The 18,636-nt window shown below is 34.4% G+C and overlaps 1 protein-coding gene across 1 annotated transcript; it reads right to left on the bottom strand.

Moving 5' to 3' along the window:
• Positions 1 to 1,542: 1,542 nt before the first annotated feature.
• On the bottom strand, positions 1,543 to 17,263 carry LOC114760959 (structural maintenance of chromosomes protein 3). The gene is made up of 30 exons (XM_028950279.1): positions 17,139 to 17,263; positions 16,469 to 16,505; positions 15,658 to 15,733; positions 14,922 to 14,960; positions 14,717 to 14,784; positions 14,545 to 14,616; positions 14,169 to 14,248; positions 13,954 to 14,032; positions 13,732 to 13,849; positions 13,475 to 13,650; positions 11,429 to 11,674; positions 11,221 to 11,342; positions 10,314 to 10,458; positions 9,455 to 9,627; positions 9,285 to 9,384; positions 8,443 to 8,579; positions 8,009 to 8,210; positions 7,498 to 7,585; positions 7,263 to 7,412; positions 6,994 to 7,145; positions 6,685 to 6,876; positions 6,428 to 6,611; positions 6,265 to 6,335; positions 6,040 to 6,191; positions 5,142 to 5,310; positions 4,632 to 4,778; positions 4,270 to 4,365; positions 3,547 to 3,721; positions 2,347 to 2,538; positions 1,543 to 1,895 (listed from the first exon to the last, which is right to left on the bottom strand). Exons 2-29 carry the CDS (start codon positions 16,481 to 16,483, stop codon positions 2,348 to 2,350), a joined length of 3,615 nt encoding a protein of 1,204 aa, XP_028806112.1. The 5' UTR covers positions 16,484 to 16,505; positions 17,139 to 17,263; the 3' UTR covers positions 1,543 to 1,895; position 2,347.
• Between the last annotated feature and the right edge of the window lie 1,373 nt (positions 17,264 to 18,636).

Below are 18,636 nucleotides of genomic sequence, written 5' to 3'. Positions count from 1 at the left end.
TACCAAGTTGAATCTTATGTTTCCATCCGTTAGGAGATATCACCCGTAAGTTGATAGGGTAAGGGTGCTAGCTTATATATGGTAAGTTAAATACTCTTTTAATCTTTAATATAGGATCTAATTGTTAAGTTAATTTTAGTTCTAAATATAAGAATTATTTTTCATATTTATCAATTTTTTTTCTAAATTATTTTTATGGATACTCTCTCAACCATAATCAAATAAGTGAGGGAAGGAGGATATTAAAAAAAATGATTATGGTTTGTTAAGAAGAACATATCATACTCTTTCAATCTTAAATATAGGATCCCTTTTGTAGTGTAATTTACACTACAAAAAAAGTCTTATATTTAGAATCGGAGAAGTATTTCTTATAATTAACTAACTTACCTAACTTTTTTAATCTAATCAAATTAGTTAAATGGATCTTATATTAAAGATCGGAGCAGTATAATGCTATTTTGTTTATGGTGATATACTCTTTAACACTATCATACCCTGTAGGATGATAATTAACTCTTGTAACAGAACATAAACTTTTCCTAAAAATATAAAGTATTGATATAAATTTTACTAGTTTATTTTTTTAAAATGAATGTGACATTAATTTTTGGGTAAGAGCATACTATTGTCGTCATCAATCGAAATCTATTAGTGATGATTTATCATTACTGATACATCCATTGCCTGGCCTCCAACTCTCGGCGTATCTTACCCGATTCATACCCAATTCAATCTCAATCAATTAAAGCACCGAAGGCTGAAAAAAATATATTAAACAGATAAATTCACAGAGTTTACAAGTAATACACTCAAATGCCTCTGTAAAATTCACACACCTGCATGTGCGCACACTTAAATGTGCAAGCAGCCTCTTCAAACATGTAATTACCTTCCTGAACCAATATGCAGTTAATTTTCTTGAGATACAATTAGCTTTCATAACGTAGAAGTGGTCTCCATAATTGTGCAATTACTAGTATATAATATGAACCAATATGCAATTACTTTCCCCAAGGTGCTATTAGCTTTCATAATGCGCATGTCTCCTCAAAACCATATGCAACTAGCTTCTCCAAGACACAATTAGCTTTCATACTGTGCAAGCAGCCTTCCCAAATCTGCAATTACCTTCCCTAATTAATACCACCTCTGATCTTAATTATAAGACCTCGTTTGTATACTGCAAACAAGGTCTTATAATTAAAACTAGAGGTAGTCTGCAATATGAACTAATATGCAATTACCTTTTCAAGATGCAATTAGCTTCCATAATATGCTGGTGGCCTCCCAAATATGAAATTACCTCGTCTAAATCAATATGTAATTAGCTTCCCCAAGAAGCAACTTAATATAATTTTAACATTTAATTTAATATATCTACGTTTTCTTCCCTATCTCCATAACAATTAGAATTTCCCTTGTAATTCTCAATAGAAGCTCACTTATTATGTTTTTATTTTATTTTTATTAGATACCGAGAGAAGCAACTTCTGGGTTATTAAAAGTACACAGGCAGAAGGTTAAGAGAATGAACACAAATAAACCATAATAATCAAATAAATTATATCCGGCACCATTGAGAATTTAAGTAGGGTAAGGAGAAGTATTGTTGTACATAAAATGATTTCCTTCGTCAATATCAAACAGTGTTCAACGTTTTTCCCCCAAGACAGCTACAAGATGTATAATATATTGACATGTAAACAAATTGAGAAGCATATACAAAAATATATAGATAAGGAGAGATCAGTAACTACTGGGTTATTCTAAGACCTATGCAGAAGCCAGATCAGTCAATACATATCATACAAATGGAAGTGCCGTCTCATGGATTTGAACTGGAATCTGCTATCTACTTCAAATCATGGGACCTTCAAGGGAATCATAAGCACCTAACAACAAAAAGAACATCAAAATATATACAACACACACAAATTGTATTCATATATTCCATCGGATCCTTATCATAAGGCATCTCCAACCACCTTATTAAAACCAAAAAGTAGTTAAGTTATTAAATTTGTTTGATAATGAAAACATCTACACTTACCCATATTCAAAACTATAAATGACATCTTGAGCGAAAAAAGAAAATTGCATCCATCTTTGAATAGGGACAACCTTGGAAAAATATAATTAATGCCCCATTTGGTGATTTATAATAAGAACCATTTGTTTCTTCTAAAAGGTGCGGGACCGGAGTTATATATATAAATAAATATATATATTAGCATTATCGGTGTACCGTGCAAGTTTGATCCATTTAGTTGAATACCATTCACCACCCAAAGCAGCTGTCTAACATCAGTAAAGAGACATGAAAACTTTTGATGGTTCTCTAACCTCATTCAGCATTGTGAGTCTGGTCATGCTCAATAAACTCAAGCGCATCTTCCTTGGACACCAGATTAACACGGCTGACCCTGTTTTTATGTGTCACTCCATATATCTGGTCAGCAACTTTCACAAGCTCTGGTCGGAATGTGGTCGTAATAAATTGAGTGTTAGCAAGGTCAGCCAGACGTCGAATCATATCTGCACAAGTTAAGAAATCCAAACGGCACAGTAGGATGCAAGAACCCAAATGCTGGTGAAAATATAGCAGAAGGCCCTATTTGTCTCTAATGCAGTGATATAAATTCTTCAAATATCAGTGTCAGCCCATAACACAATGGATTTATCTCCAATCACCCTTCCATTTAATTTATAAGTTTACTAGTACACATAAACCCCAGCCTCCATGACTTCCATGAATCAACAAGAGCTTGTTTGGAAATTACCGTCACACCCTAACCAAAAAAATTATTAGCAAGCAATAACACCCTTTAAGGTGATTCCAGAGAAGGGCCACTATACTGTAGGTTGAAGAAATGGAGAAAACTTAATAGATAAGGTACTTCTCTCCAACTATATTAAAACAAGTGAATTTTAAATTTAAAATTAAAAATAAGTCAACAGTGGTAACCCATGAACCATGAATCGTGTATAGTTAGGCTCACTTGTCAAAACTCTCCGCAACACACATAGGGCCCACCACTAGTTCGATTGGAAAACAATATCTAAAGCATAAAGAGTAGGTACCTAAGTATTTTCCAAAATAAATTGTTAATTAAATAAAATCCCAACCTCAAAGTTTTTATTAAACTATGGATCCCAAATAACAACTCAACCCAAACCTGAAACAGATAAAGAAAGGAGAGCCAAAGAAAATCACAACAAAATTGTTGGCATGGAGTGCGAACAAAGCACAAAACAACTAATATCTTTAACCAAATATAACAAACAAAAGGGAATAAATTGTGAACTCTGGACACAACGAGGAGCCTATGGATGCTTTCTGACCACGTTAAAGAACCACAAAATCCAAAAGCACAATGCAGTATGGCATCATATGCATTATATATATATATATATATATATATATATATATATGTCTAGATATAGATGCTTGAATATAACTTACAGAATTTGCAAAAAAGACAATGCAAAGCACTTATTTTATATTTGAAGTGAAGCTAGTAAACAGTTTTAAGAAAAGGATACTCCCAACTGCAGTTCGGTACTGTGGATCCAATGCTGCATCTATCTCATCAAAAAGATAAAAAGGAGCTGGATCACATCGCTGGATGGCAAAGATAAGCGTGAGGGCAACGACAGTTTTTTGACCCCCCGACAACTGCTTCATGGACTGAGTCTCTCCTTGTCCGGTGAAAGACACCTGTAATGCAAAAGATTGTCCATGGTTATCAGAAGAAATTTTTGGATTGATGCCTGACAAACACCAACTGACAACAGACATCATTACCCCACATGAAAAGGGGCAGGGGGATACAAACATGCATGCTTCACAATCATATAATGAATCAGGACATATCTGTATAGTTGGGTAATGATGTTTGCTTTGTCAATTGGTTACATATATCCCTTGGCTCGGTTTGCAAAGAAATGGATGTGACTCTGATGGAAACCTGATTATTTATGCTTTAGAAACGAGTTACAGCTCAGGAAAGATAGACGAAATAGCCTGGCCTAATTTCTTATTAATAGCATCAAGAGCCCCGTTGGACCTTGTCTTATTGTTAGCTTGGCCAAGACATTGTTGGGTTCATCAAACTCCAATCTAAATTCCGACAGGGTTAAGTCTATAGCTATAAATAATGATACGTCTCAACAGCATATCGTTCACTTAGTCACCACAACAAAATCAGAAGCATTCAGACACAGGAAAGCATGAAAGATTCAGCAAGAAGCCAAGTGTGCACTTACCTTTACTTTCACTCCAATATATTTTTCTACTCTCCCCTCTGGATCAGCTTCGCGAGGACCATCCTCATCTTCATCATCAGCAACAGGATCACCATCCTGTCAAAAAGAAATCAGAATGCACCAACACCAACCAAAAATATTATACAAAAAATTCCCAAAAAATGAAGCAACAAAAACATAATCAAGCGTATCATCGATGAAAACCTGTATAGGAAAACAGTGTGACATCTAAAAAAAATATTAAAATTAGTACAAAGCACAAACCTAGTTGCTAAGTTATTAGGCACCATTTCCCCCATCAAAATCCCAAGAATACAATGTAGAAGCTATTAAGCAAAAGATATTGATCAATCATTACAAACCTTCTTCTTCATCATAACAAGATGACCATGGCCGCCTTGTACAAGTTCAGAAAAGACTTCTCGGAAGTGCCTTGCCACACCTTTGAAAGTTCGTTCTATGGATTCATCCTTCCGTTGATCTAGAACTGATATTAATTCTCTAATTTTCTGCAAGTATTCAATGATAGAAATCAACTGAGTTACTGTTGCTGGATAACCCATTACCACATGATAAGGAGAAAGAAGGTTAGATCAAGCTCAATATCAGAGGACGCATTAGAACTGTTAATAAATGTCAGCATATGGCACTCTAGAAAACAAATAATGTTAAATAAATAGATAGAAATTATATAGATGTTGTTAAGAAGACATAATTACGCGATGCAGAAAAGAAGCTACATCAAATGCCAAGAATAAACAGTTGTCTCAAATCTTGAATGTAATAAATTCTGCATCCAACAATGCATGACAGGCAATATACACACTCAATGATCAAGGAATTTCCCGACAAACAGGACAGCAAATAAATACCTCATCTCCTGCATCAAGTTCAGCTTGTCTTTTCTGAAGTTCTTCTCGCTGTTCTGTGAAGTTAATGTATTGATCAAGTGCTTTTTTGTTCACGTGACTGAACTGCTGCAACTGATCATTGCACCTGTGCAGCATTTTGTGCAATTCTTTGATGTTTCGCCGCTTGTACCTATAGATTCCATTGCAAGAGGGGGAAAAAAACAAAATTCTCTTTAGAGAAATTCAAAATATATAGGTCATGAAATATTGTGAAATACAACAAGCTTTAAACTATAACAGTTTCCCATCTCTTGGTAATTACCAACAAAATGACGGTGCAGTAGCAAAGTCAAAAGGTTTTAAACCCAAAAAAAAAAAAACACTGAAAAGGAAATTAATTGAACCAACAAGACAATGGACTAAGTGGCACGAAGGTAGGGGGTAAATTATGTTAACACTGTCCAGGCAAATAAAAAGGGCAATAACCATGCGTTTCAGACTCTGCAATAAGCTGTTTGGTGTATTTTTCATAGATATAAGGCATTTCAGCACAACTTCAAAATTTTAGCATGCCAAATCGGGACCCTTGGAATCAGATGGAAGAATCATAAATATATGCAAAATGCTGTCGCTTTAGCTTGCAAGGCTTAACAAAGACAGTGCAAAACTTTAAATAGCTTATGACAAACTGTTTAAGGAAAGAACTTCAGCTTTGCCTCTCGTGATGAAATGAAGCTAACTAAGGACAGTCCCCTTAGCAAATATTTAATTGGAGCACTCTACCATGTTATGTAATAGTTTCTCTTTTGGTTTCTCTAGACAATAGTTTTTAGTTGTCTAACACTCAAAATGTTCTCCTTGTAACTAAAAATACAAAAAAAAAGGGGAATAAAAAAAGAAACAATATGAGAAGGCTTACGTCTCAAAAGCATCTGATGACAATGGACCCAGTTCCCTGATTTTCTTGGTACATTCATCTTCTTTAGCAGAATAAATATTTTTTTTACTCAGCAATTGCTCTAATTCTTTAGCTTCTTCCTGAAGTTTCCTTTCATAATCATCCTCCAAAGCCTACAGTCATATGTAATCATTAGAGGAGCAGCCAAAATCGCCACCACCAAACAATTTATAAAAGAGTTACTACCTTCAATTTATTCATTTCATCTTTAATCTTTTTACTTTGCCTCATTCGATCATTTATACTATCAGAAACCCCTGAGAAAGATAATTTGGTCAGAAGGAAATACAAATTGGTTTTCAAATATATATACATATATATAAGAGACAACAGTGATTGAGGGCCTCACTTCTTAGCTGCTCTGTTGCATCTTCAACCAGTAGTTTAGCATCATTAAGTTCCTGTCCCTTCAATTCAGCATCAACAACCAGAGAGTCAGCTTCCACGGATGATATTACAGCTTCCAACTCTTGTTTCCTTCTCCTAAGGTTAGTTGTCAGATTAGTTTCCAGTTCTGCCTTTCTTGCTTCAGTCTGCAAAGTTGAAGTTAATATAGGACAAGGGACCATTAAAAGATTTCAAGCACCAGAGAATTCAAACATCAACCTCAACACGATCAGTCTTGCAAGCAACAAGCTTCTCTTTAAGTTCTTTGATTTCAGGATTCAAATCTGACAAGAGTTTCTTTTCCTCGGGTGTTAAGTGATCAATGAGCTCTGTGCCCATCTCAGCCCTTTTCATTCCCATACTAGCTCGAAGCTGATCAATTTGATTCTGAACATCTGCAAGTGACTTCTCCTACAAGCAATGAAGGCAAAGCTAAAAAACACTCGGAAAAAAAAATCAAAAAGAAATGACCGATATAAGAGAAGTTCTCAAAATAAAGGCATAGATAGTCTATAACTGCAATAACACCTTATTTTCAAGTGCTTTAGAAATTAGTTGTTTCTGCTTGTTGGCGTTCGCAATGTCCTGCTTAAGCTGATCCAGTTTTGATTTACCATGACCCCGCTCAACATCAAATTTCTGCTGCGCATCAACAAGTGTAGTGATTTTCTGGTCTATCTGTAAGATTAGTTCAGCGGAAACAACGATGGTGGAAATCCCTCTTGATATCAACACCATTGACACAAGAAATGTCATTTGCAACAACTAATTGATAGATTATAAACATGAAAGGATATCATGAAGCTCAAGTCTAACTTTCTCTAATTCCTCCTCCTTCATGCGAATAGAGTCTGCATTCTGCTTAATAATATTCATAAACTTCAATTTTGATCGCCTATGATCATAAAATCCCCCAGTCATGCTACCTTTCTTGCTCACTTGATCACCTGAAGTAGGGATGACCAGCAACTTGTTAAGGTAAAAACAAGGTAAAATAATGAAGACAACCTTTTTTAAGTGTTCAAACCCAACCTTCCAATGTTATGCAGTCCAGACCATCAGTACGAGCAACCCTTGACGCAACATCAATATTTTTGCAGATAACTGTTCTAGCAAATACCTAGGAGAAATGTCAGAAGCAATGTCAAGGGAGATCTAGCAATCAAACATAGTTAAATGGAGGCATCTACCTAATTAAATAAACAACAGGAGCACATGCAAATGTCCACTTCCAGGTACGGAAGCTCATTATTTGAAGAATTGAACATGTTTAGCATCACAAAAGCCAAAAAAAAAAAAAATCAAGATACAAAAACCTCTAAAGCCACGGGAAATCTCTGCCTGCTGCACAGATATAGAACTGAAGTGTATTGAAACAAGAAACACACTGAAACAGTTTGACTACATAAATTGAAAGTTTGACACAAGGCTTCCTCAAGTTATATTTAAAATAGAACAGACCAACTCCTAGGCATAAACCAGATAGAACCGGTATAGCAGTATTCACATTTAAATAAGACACAGCATTTGCAATAAAGCTAACCTGACTGAATGCTGGAGTATAATCAAGTTTAAAATTTAATTTCTTCAGAAGCGGTATGACATCAGAACTCTGAGGATAAGTGACAGTCGGAGCCTTCACTCGATTAAGTGGGATAAAAGTAACACGCCCGCCCTTCTGAGAATTAAGATGTCTAATTATCTGGGTTGACTTGTCATCATTTTCCACAACCACATGAAACAAGCTGTTCAAACAAGGATGATAAGTGGAAACATCAAAATAGACGTACAAAGAAGCCAAAGATCAAGGAATGCAATGATATGAAACCAGCAAAGAGACAACAGCAATAACAATTACAAGATCAACAAATAACCAAGTAAAAGCAAACTTACTATCCTGCTCCCCGATATTTCTGCTTGGTGAAGCATATATAAATTCACATACCAGGTATAAAAATTAGGACAAATGTCACACACCTGTTTCCTGCAGTGACTTCAACTGCTGTGAAAAATTTTTCATCACAGTTCAACAACTCAATGATTGGACCATGAACTCCTGAAATTCTATACTCTCTGCAGATTTTCCGAACTGAATTCAACCCTCTTCTCACATCCTGATGATTACAAGAAAGTTTCAATTTGAAAACAAAAAATAACTATTTGCCATGAATACATCTATTTACGTAGCATGACAGATCAACTGTGAACTGGAAAAAAAGACAGGTTGTCAACAACTATCCCCAGAAACTGAGCACTCTAAGGTGCCCAGTATTAAATGGAAAGGGCAAACATGGAGACAAAGATGGAAATATCAAGCATAATTATCAGGACTCTGCCTCACTTCATGTCATTGAAATTTTATCTTCCATCATTTGAGTTTTACACTGTTCCTGATATCAGTAAGATCACCAAAATCAAGAACTAAACAGTTTTTCTGTACACATATGTCTAAGATAAAGTTGTAATAACACGTTCAAGTCAATGTAAATGTATTCAAGTGGTGATTTATTCTAAGAATGCAGAGTGAATGGCATAGATTTACATACATTCGGGAACTTTTTGTTAATTAAAGCAGGGTATTTATAACATGAAAGATGTTGTCTTGTCAGAAATTAACTAGAACATAACATGTCAAAGGCTTTGCGCTTTGGATTCAGGTTTCTCCAGTGAATTCCTCAGTTGAGATAAATAGTCTAGTTACTTACTCAACATTTTAAAATAAACAAGCAAAGAAGTGTTGTTACCCGCTTTCTTGCAAAGCTAAACAGTAAAATCCAGAAATAAGATGCTCAAATAAGTTTAAAAAATAGATTACTGACTCCAGGAATCGCATGATCAAGGCTCTTTTCAGCCTTCTCAACTTCTGCTTTCAGCTTATCAATTTCAGAAGTAAGTCCATTCTCTCTGGCCCATAAAGACCTACAGTACTTCAAATCATCAGAACTAGACTCTGGAATCTGAACTGAATAAATTGTAAAACAGAACATACTTCCGCTCATCATGCAACTTGTCTCTTTGTACTCTTCGATGATTAAAATCTTCACGCGATTTAGCAATGTGGGACTCCACCTCAGTAATGTTTGATTTTTGATTCCTAATATACTCATCACAATTATGTAGTTCACCATTTAGCCGATCAATTTCTTCCCTGAGCTTTTGCTCCTGTTTTCCCAAAACACCAGGCCGGGGGGGGGGGGGGATGTCAGTCAAACAAGAGACATATTAAAGAGGTAAACCAACTTGACATAAATGATTTATTATACGTGTAGAAACACATAATAAATAAATGTTTGTTAAGCAGAGCCAGAAATACTAGTTAACCTAAGAAAATACTAAAACAAATATAGAAAACAACATTAAGGATCATTTAATACATCTGGGTTTAAGAGGAGACAGCAAAATAATTAATTTATATACACCAGAATATGCAAATCTAAAAACTAAGGTACAATCCCTTCCCCTCTTTACTCTTCTAATGACAAGGCAGTTAGATGAGTCTTCCTTAGAAATATGCTTAAATGATGCGCGAAGACAACAGCAAGCTTTTGCTTATATGAGCTCTTTAACCGAATGTTTTAGATTTGAAATATTTTAATTTCTTGCAAGTGAATATCTTATCTGCTAGATTATTCCTTCATTCTTTTACAGTCTTTCTTTCACCAAAACATATAAAAGACTCTACAACATAAAATTTTAACACGATTTCAAGTAACAGAACACCAAGAAGAAATTGACAGGAGAAGAAACACAAGAAAAAGATGATAATTTTACATATCAAAATAGTCTATTCAAGTGTCCCTTACACTATTAGAAATATTAAATACTCAAACAAATAAAGGAACCCATACCTGCCCCAGGTTCAAAGAAAGCACTCGTTCAAGATCATCAATCTCCTTTTGAAGCCATTTATCGCGAGCAGCTTTACTGGAAAACTGAGTCGCACGTCCTTGCTTCTGGTAAAGGATACTCAGCTTCTTCTCACGCTCCATTATTCTGTGGGGGAGAAAAGCATTTTCATGAGAAATAAACTGTCATATAAATAATAATGATAAATATAAGAATTAGTTAAGTTAGTTGTTAGTTATGCTAGTTATGATAAGTGGCGTGCATAACCATTAGCCTAGAGGTATACATAAGGGGCTAGGCAATCAGAGTGGATGTTATGTTGTTGCTGTTATTGCATATGCAGAGTAATTCAGTTCTGATCTCTTTCCCTAGTTCCTCTCATTCTCTCCATCTCCTATTTCTCTCCTCTCTTCTTTCTTCATGCCCCCTTTCTACATCATAAACATTAGAGTCCACTGATACTTCTATCAATAGGTTAAAAATTCCATTGCAGCAGATGCAGGATCATGTACATACAAGCAGTATAATGGGGTCAGCTACATGGATCTCGCAACACTACCTAGTTAAGATGTGTCAGATGCATGTGCATATGTGTAAATATTGATACGACTTGATCAATATACCAAACATATATCTTTCTATCAACCCAAAAAAAAAAAGAAAGAACAAGCAAAATGAACCAGTTGTGATGAACAGCAAATATCATACAGGATAGAAAGTAAACTTTAAATGACTGATGCTCCCATCATCATGGGCCAGAAGTCCTTAAATAAATTTGACGTAACATATCATAAAGATACCAATTTTAGATAACAAAAGGGATACAATAATGACATAGAAGAAAAATAAATAAATGTACATCACAAAGGTAGTGTCGCAAAAAATCAACTAAATTGAAGTACAGCATACTGCTTGGTAATGTCTTTCTCTTGTATAACTTGATTCTCATATAAAGGACTGATTTTGTCAAGTTCACTCATTGAGTCCTGAATTTCTTCCTCAAGTATTTTTAGTTGTCTTACCGCATCTTCCTGAATGCATGAAGGCAAAAAAAAATGGATCAGATAGAGAACCATTATATTCAAAAACTTCATAATAGGATATATCAAAATAATACTTTGGCTCGGATATTTCCGGAGATCTTCTCTTGTAGGTCTTTGGCATCAAGCTCAAGCTCAGTGTGCTTCTTTAACGCCTCTGTTCGTCTCTTCTCCATAATTTCTTTCTCTTTATTTAAACTTTGAAGTTCTTTTGTTATGTCTTTCAAAGTATTTTCTAAATCTCTGGTCTTCTCATTTGCATCAAGGACATCATTATACTTCTTTGTTGATAACTCAGAAACCTTTACTCGAGCTTCTTCTATCTAAAAAAGTCTGAGTGTCAGAGCTCACAATTCTAAAAGAGCACAAACGAAAAGGGAAAGAAAAAAGTATACAACTGTAAATTATTAGGGTCATGTTTGAGAACATCAATGATGAGCAACAAAAAAGGTAATTCACCAATAGAGTGCAAATAATTGCAACCAATATTATTTTATTTTGAATCACACCACAGTACTGAAAACGCTGAAAGAACACTCGATCAAATTAGCCAACTGCTCTCGACCAAATAAAACTTCCAGAGGTCAAGTTATTCTCCTAAATAACACATGTACAATCAGTATATGAACACCACAGGTAATGTTTTGCTAGTTGTCAATGACCATTTCAAGTGAAAATCGTAAGCTGTTGAGTAAAGGCCAAGAATTAGTTTTATTCAAATCTTTAAATACACCCCTATGCATAAATGTCCTTTGGGCTTGAAGCATGACCAGAGCACAAAGTCCATCATAACTAAAAATAATATTTTATTTAATTTAATAAAGAAAGTAGGGATGGATGACCTCCATGTTATTTGGCCCTAGGGGCTCAAATACTGCACGTAGGGTCATCCAATACCAAAGCTTAACTTGTCAGGTTAAGACCCCATATTGATTTTTCTGAATTTGAACACAAATAGAGGTTCCACAAACTTTGGGTAATTGATGCCGATCTAGGTTGAAATTAGCATTGAAAGGATACTGATGGGGAAGTAATTGATCAAGCAGTTTGAATTCTAGTGACTGTACTAATGCTGCCAAAGGATGCACTGTCATGTAGTTGCATGCAAACCACCATATGGCATTTCATTTGAATTACACTAAAAAGAAAAGGATAAGCAGACTAATGCATATCCCGTTCCATTAAAAAGTTATACTAATCAGAGCTCAACAACACAACATTAGAACACAAATACGTACATAAGGCACACAATGTAACAAAACATGATTTGATGTGCATGTTTCCCGAAACAAACAAGGTTAGGATGGTCTCTGCTTTAAAGAAAATGAAAAATTTTAACATCTACATGATGGAGAATCAAAATGTCCAAAATTGTCCATAAAAAAGGTCCGAATTTTAACAGATGAAATAATTATCTCATCGAATCACTTGTATTTTTGCCACCTTGTTATCTCTTTTCTGTTCCCTGCTAAAAATGCAGGAAGAGACATGGTATTCACTGACAAATAGACTAGGTCTGTTAAACATATCAAAACCACTGATTTTATTCTTTCACTATAAGCTCACAGATTACTTCATCTTTGCATTTCCTCTACCTGAATAGATTAACTATTCTTTAGAGAAAAAGGAAATCCAGCAGTCCGTAGGACCTGGAACACATAAATTACAAAACCTGGATAAAAGATCATGACTTTGATGCCTCTGTAATGTCAAGTTCATCTTATATGCCAAAGAGAATCTAGGTTCTATCTTAACAATGTTATTCATTCCCTACAGCATTCAAGTACTTTAATGACACCATTAAATTTCCAAGTCCTCGGAATAAAAACATTTTTAAGAAAACTATGATAGTTGCATTTCATCAAGTTAAACCCAAAAGATGGCACAAAAAATACTATGCCTCCATAAGAGTGGTTTGAACATTTTGTTTTCATAACCCAATAGACATCACATGGATTCAGAACAAGCATCAAAATTTAAGAACAAAAAGGATATACCTTAACCCAAAAATATTTACAATTGACAATTTAATTATAAAACAAGAGGGGTAAAGACAGATAAAGAGCACTAAAGGAAGAAAGTATGTAATATCAATAAATGTTATAGCATTTAACATAGATAACCTCTGCCAGTTTTTGCTGAGCATCTTGAATTTCTTTGTTATAAATAGCATATTCTAAGGATTTTCTCTGCCTGTCAAGCTGCTGATATTTTCTAAGTTCCTCTTTCTCCTCATCTAGCTCCTTCAGCCTTTCATCTAAATACTGGACAACTTGAATGATCTGCCTTCTTTTATTTCCTGCTTAACAGGAAAACATAGGTGATCATCAGAAGAATGATTAATAAATATTAAATATCAATCCCACGATGAAAGACTTGCCAGTTTCCTGCATTATCTTCAAACTTTCACGACGCCTCTCCTCATAAACTCGAGTACCACCAATTTCCTTCAGTAAATCTAGTCGTTCAGAGTCTTTCATCAAAGTCAGTGATGCTATCTGTGCCAAGGTATGGGAGAATAAATTTACAACTCAAGCCTTCAAGATATATCAATACAAATATATTCAAATCCACCCCAAGTTTAACCAAAATGCACCAATACCTTCCCTTGCTGAACAACATAGTAAGGGTTTGAGCGAGAGAATCCAGCACTTTCAAGTAAATTCATCACTTCAGTTTTCCTACAGATTATTTACCATGTTTCTTTAGGGCTCAGGGCTTAAGTCAGAATCAGATAGCATAAACTATAATCTATTGTTATCTGACAATGAAATATAAGAATAAATAAAATGCCCTAATTTAATAATCTAAACTCACGTTATGTGTTTTCCATCTAGAAAATACTCATCCTTTTTCAAAGCAATAGTCCGGCGTAGGCGCACTTCCTCTTTGTCAACCTGTCCGGAGGTTCAGATATAAGCTAAGATAGTAAGCAAACAAGTATAACACAAATAAATTACTATGGTTTATAATAAGGGGTAATGGCACTTAGGTCCCAAAAAATAATTTAATGACAGTTAAGTCCAAAAAATTTTGCTAAAAGATGAGTTGCAAATGTTGGTGTCATTCACCCTTATAACAACATTAACAAAATGAAACCACGAAGTAATTTAAACAAATTAAGTTGAAATGAAATACAAAATGGTCCAACTCATGCCGCCTAAAAGATAAATCATTAGCCTTAAAAGGTTACCGGTATGCGATTGTCTGAATTATCAAATACAATCTCCACAAATGCAGATAATACTTGGTGTCCAGCTCCCTCCTGTATAGAAAATGGTTCGCTTAAGCATAATTAAAATCCTAGAAAAGATTAGTAATGCTAAAAAACACAACCTGAAAAAGTGATATGAAATGGATCATACATGGAGTAGTGCATGCCTATCTTCACTGCGTAGGTTCTGAAACAGATCGCTCAACACAAAGCGAATTGCTAGAAACAAGAGAAAGAAAAGGCAAAGGTTTTCAATCAGAGGCGAGAGATCTAATTTCAGTTACTTTAACCCAAAAACAGAATGTCCCCAAAAGAATGGATGAAATGAGAAGCAAGCAGGGGAGAATTCAACTTACCATGGAAAAAGTTTGTCTTCCCAGATCCATTAGCACCAACTGTAAAGAACTCAATTAAATATTATTAACTTCACCGGTTTATATCATCAATACAAGTCTCTAGAAAGGTAAAAGGTGCAAAATGGAAAATGATATTCGCGAATAATTCTTACAGTTAATGAGATTTGATGAAGAAAGATGAGCTAAAGTACAAGTGATGAAAATAAGGAAAATGGAGTGAACAGAGACTCGCAGCAACCAAAACAGTTTTTACAGCCACTTGCTTAATGAATGAACATAGACAGCGCTAATATCAAATGTAGCATAATCATAATCATGTAATGCTTTCCACAGCTAATTAAACCATTCTGACTCCCTAATGCTTGGAGCATGTTTTGACCACTAACTTCAGAGGCTGATGAAGTTGCAATACTGGATATACTAAGGTTTCTTAAAGCAGCATCAAACATTTGATAATCATTATCACACCTCTCAATATTTTTTCATACTGAACAAACATGTCAGTTTATGCAGATATATTCATATAAAACTTCACCAAGTATATACAAGCATATATGCATACATATAAATATAAAAAAGCTAACTAAAAGGTTCATTCCAAATTGCCTTAATTTTCTACTTAATTGAGTTTGAGCTGATCATGACATTTCTGCATACCGTGTCCACATCATGCACCATGAATTATTATCTTGCAACAGAGAAAAAGCAATTCGAAGGTTTCAGATAGGACCAATACCAACACAATTAACTTTAGGGCTGAATGGTTCTGTGGCAATTTGCTCTCTGTAACTCTTAAAGCCTTCAATTATAACCTGCACCACAACACCAAGAAAACATCCAAAACAAATTTAGAAACAAATCAGATCAGAATAGGAGCCATATAAAGTAGCATGAAAAGACCAAAAAATCAACCAAAATGAAAAGATTCAATTCATACGAAAATTCTTCAAAATCCTACTAGGTTTGGCCATGTGCTTATAGCAGCACTCCCCATTAGGGCCATTGCTTGTGAGCCAGACCACCCTCTCCAACTAACTCTGACTAATAATAGAAAGGGCAAATGCCCCTAACATAAAACAAACAAGACACCAGAAAAACAGACATGCCACCAAAATGACATCAAACTACAGTCTCAGCCATGATACACTTGCCTGAGTATCAAGGAGAGTAAATTGTGAGTTTGTGATATCTATCCTCAGCAAAATCGGAGACTTCAACATTCTATTATTCAGGTTTACATTATAATTAAACCCCACCACTAAAAGATTTACAAACCCCAGGGAAGACCAATCTTTGAAAAGGTAGTCTATAAATTCTTGTCCCATCATTTTTACAGTAGCTACGGGTAGGTGCAATAGGGGCACAAGAATTGATCGAGAAAATTGCATGTCAAAAATATAAGGACGCCTAGAAGAGAGTCAGTCTGTGTAATACAAGAAGGGAATCACATTTCTTTTCTGCATCCAATCCATATCCACCTATTGGGATCAAATCTGAAAAAATCAAATGAAATCAAGATTCAAGAACGCATTTTACAGTAAAGTTACCTGTTTTATGTGCATCTTGAAAGTGTCATAACCCGACCTATAGAAGCAATTACAAAATCCATCAGCACCGTTTTTTACAAACGCAAAAGAAACAATTCAGAATATCAGGAACCACAACGCTAGGGAAGCGTTGTTTTATTGGATTTAGAAACTTCCTTGCTGTTGAAGAACAGCCTCTAAGATAACGACAAAGAAATCCACCGAACTAAAAGATGCAAAATCATCACAATAAGTTAACCAGTATTATGAATGCAATTGTATACCCACAAACGAACAATCACCCACTTCCCAACTGCTAGGTAAAAGCTTTCTAGGCCAAGTAATCTTACATTCTCAAACAAGAAAGAAGGCCATTCCCCAAATGATCAGTCTATCTCAAAAATCACAACATTTCACACTACAATACGCTGACATAGCACTTGTCTTTACATTTCAGCAATGAAGTAAAATACTAGAACATGCAATTCACAGTAAATCCAGCTCAAGAAATTTTCTAGGGTTCCAAAAACTGCAAAACCTCCGGCCCCTAAGACTCATCAGTTGAAGTCAAAACTACAGAAAACTCGTTGTAAACAGAGGAAAAAAAAAAGCAGAAATATGGAAGGAATGAGTTGCTAATTGAGGTTGCAGCTCAAGTTCACTTGTTGCGCAGAGACAATCTGGAGTGTACCTGGGCGTACGGAACTAAAAAAAGATTCAACAGACAAAGCAGCGAAGAGATGAAGTTAAACTAGCTTCCTTTCGAGCAAGCTTGTTATTCTTGTATGGGGTGCGAAGGATAGACAGTACGCTACCGTCGCGAACTCTAGCCCCGGGGCTTCGGGCGGACACGAAGGAAGCGGGGGGAAGAAGGCGGCAAAAAATTGAGAAACTTTTCGATTTTTTTGTTTTCGCACAAAATCGGGAAATAAGAAGGGAATATCGCTAAAAAAAACCATGGAATTAAAAAAATTATACACAGGTTCTTAAATATTATTGTCAAAACCCATACTAATATTATTATGAGTCCCAATTTATAATTTTTCTAATTTCATAATTTTTTTATGATTTTTCCAAATAAAAACCCATGATTACTTATTTTATTTTTCAATTTTTACTGGCCAACTCTATTGTTTTTCAAATTGAATAATAAGTTTTAATTTTTCAAAAAATGTCATCTTCAATAATTTGGTAAATTATTTTCCTCTCTTAATTCAAAACATACAAGCTTCCTTTCTCATTAATAATTTCTGGTCATGTTCCTTCCTTTAGGAGCATTTTGTTTGAAATTTCTCAATGCACTCATAATTATCAATAAAAAAAATGAAATTATTACTAATATGATTTATTTTAAAATTTTAAATAAAAAGACTCATTAGTAAATTTTCTTTCAAACTTAAGTCCTCATACTTAATCATCCAAAACCCTTTTCATTAAAACCAAACTATTAATTGAGTTTGATATTATTTTGATATGATTTATTTTCTTAGATCTCATATAATAATGAGATCACATTAATTACAAGATCATTCTTCTCTATCAAAACTAACTTCAAAATAATTAATGTTTTAAGACCCATTTTTTCCTTTTCATGGCTTCCTTTTGCAATTTGAGCCATTCAATTTATCGTAAATATGTAATCCTTTTTAATTATCAATATCAACCACGAGTTAAGCCCAAAATGCACACACAGATATATATAGACACACACACACATTGTTGAGGTAACATATAGTCAGCTTGATAAGATTAGACCTAGACTATTTTGAGTTTAAAATTATTGCTTCAACGGCTCCACTCTCCAGTTGCTTCAAAAATTTCCTATTTTGAGTTTAAAATTATTGGTATGAATGAATATATGAACATTCTATTTTGTCCGGACTTTCAAAAAATAATAAAAACAAATATAAAGAAGTCTTCATGATTCTTCCTTACAATTTGAAAAAATCTGTCTTCTTTGAAATAAATGACAAGTTAACAATGTAACATCCTAAATATTATTAAAACAAATTATTATTATTTCAAAAAAGCAAATAAAAAATATAATATATAATAATATTTTATTATTATAAAATAAAATTTTTATATTAAAAAAAAGGGGAGAGGGACAACACGTTCAGCTGAACGCATTTAAGAGGAAGAGGAATTTTGGGGAAAAGCTTTTAACCGAAGGAAAAAAATATGGAAGA

The sequence above is a fragment of the Neltuma alba genome, unplaced genomic scaffold, assembly GCF_004799145.2.
Source record: "Neltuma alba isolate B1F8T4 unplaced genomic scaffold, ASM479914v2 tig00011058_pilon, whole genome shotgun sequence".
Classification (NCBI taxonomy): domain Eukaryota; kingdom Viridiplantae; phylum Streptophyta; class Magnoliopsida; order Fabales; family Fabaceae; genus Neltuma; species Neltuma alba.
The sequence above is the reverse complement of the archived record's forward strand: the minus strand, read 5'-3'. Positions and strand labels throughout refer to the sequence as shown.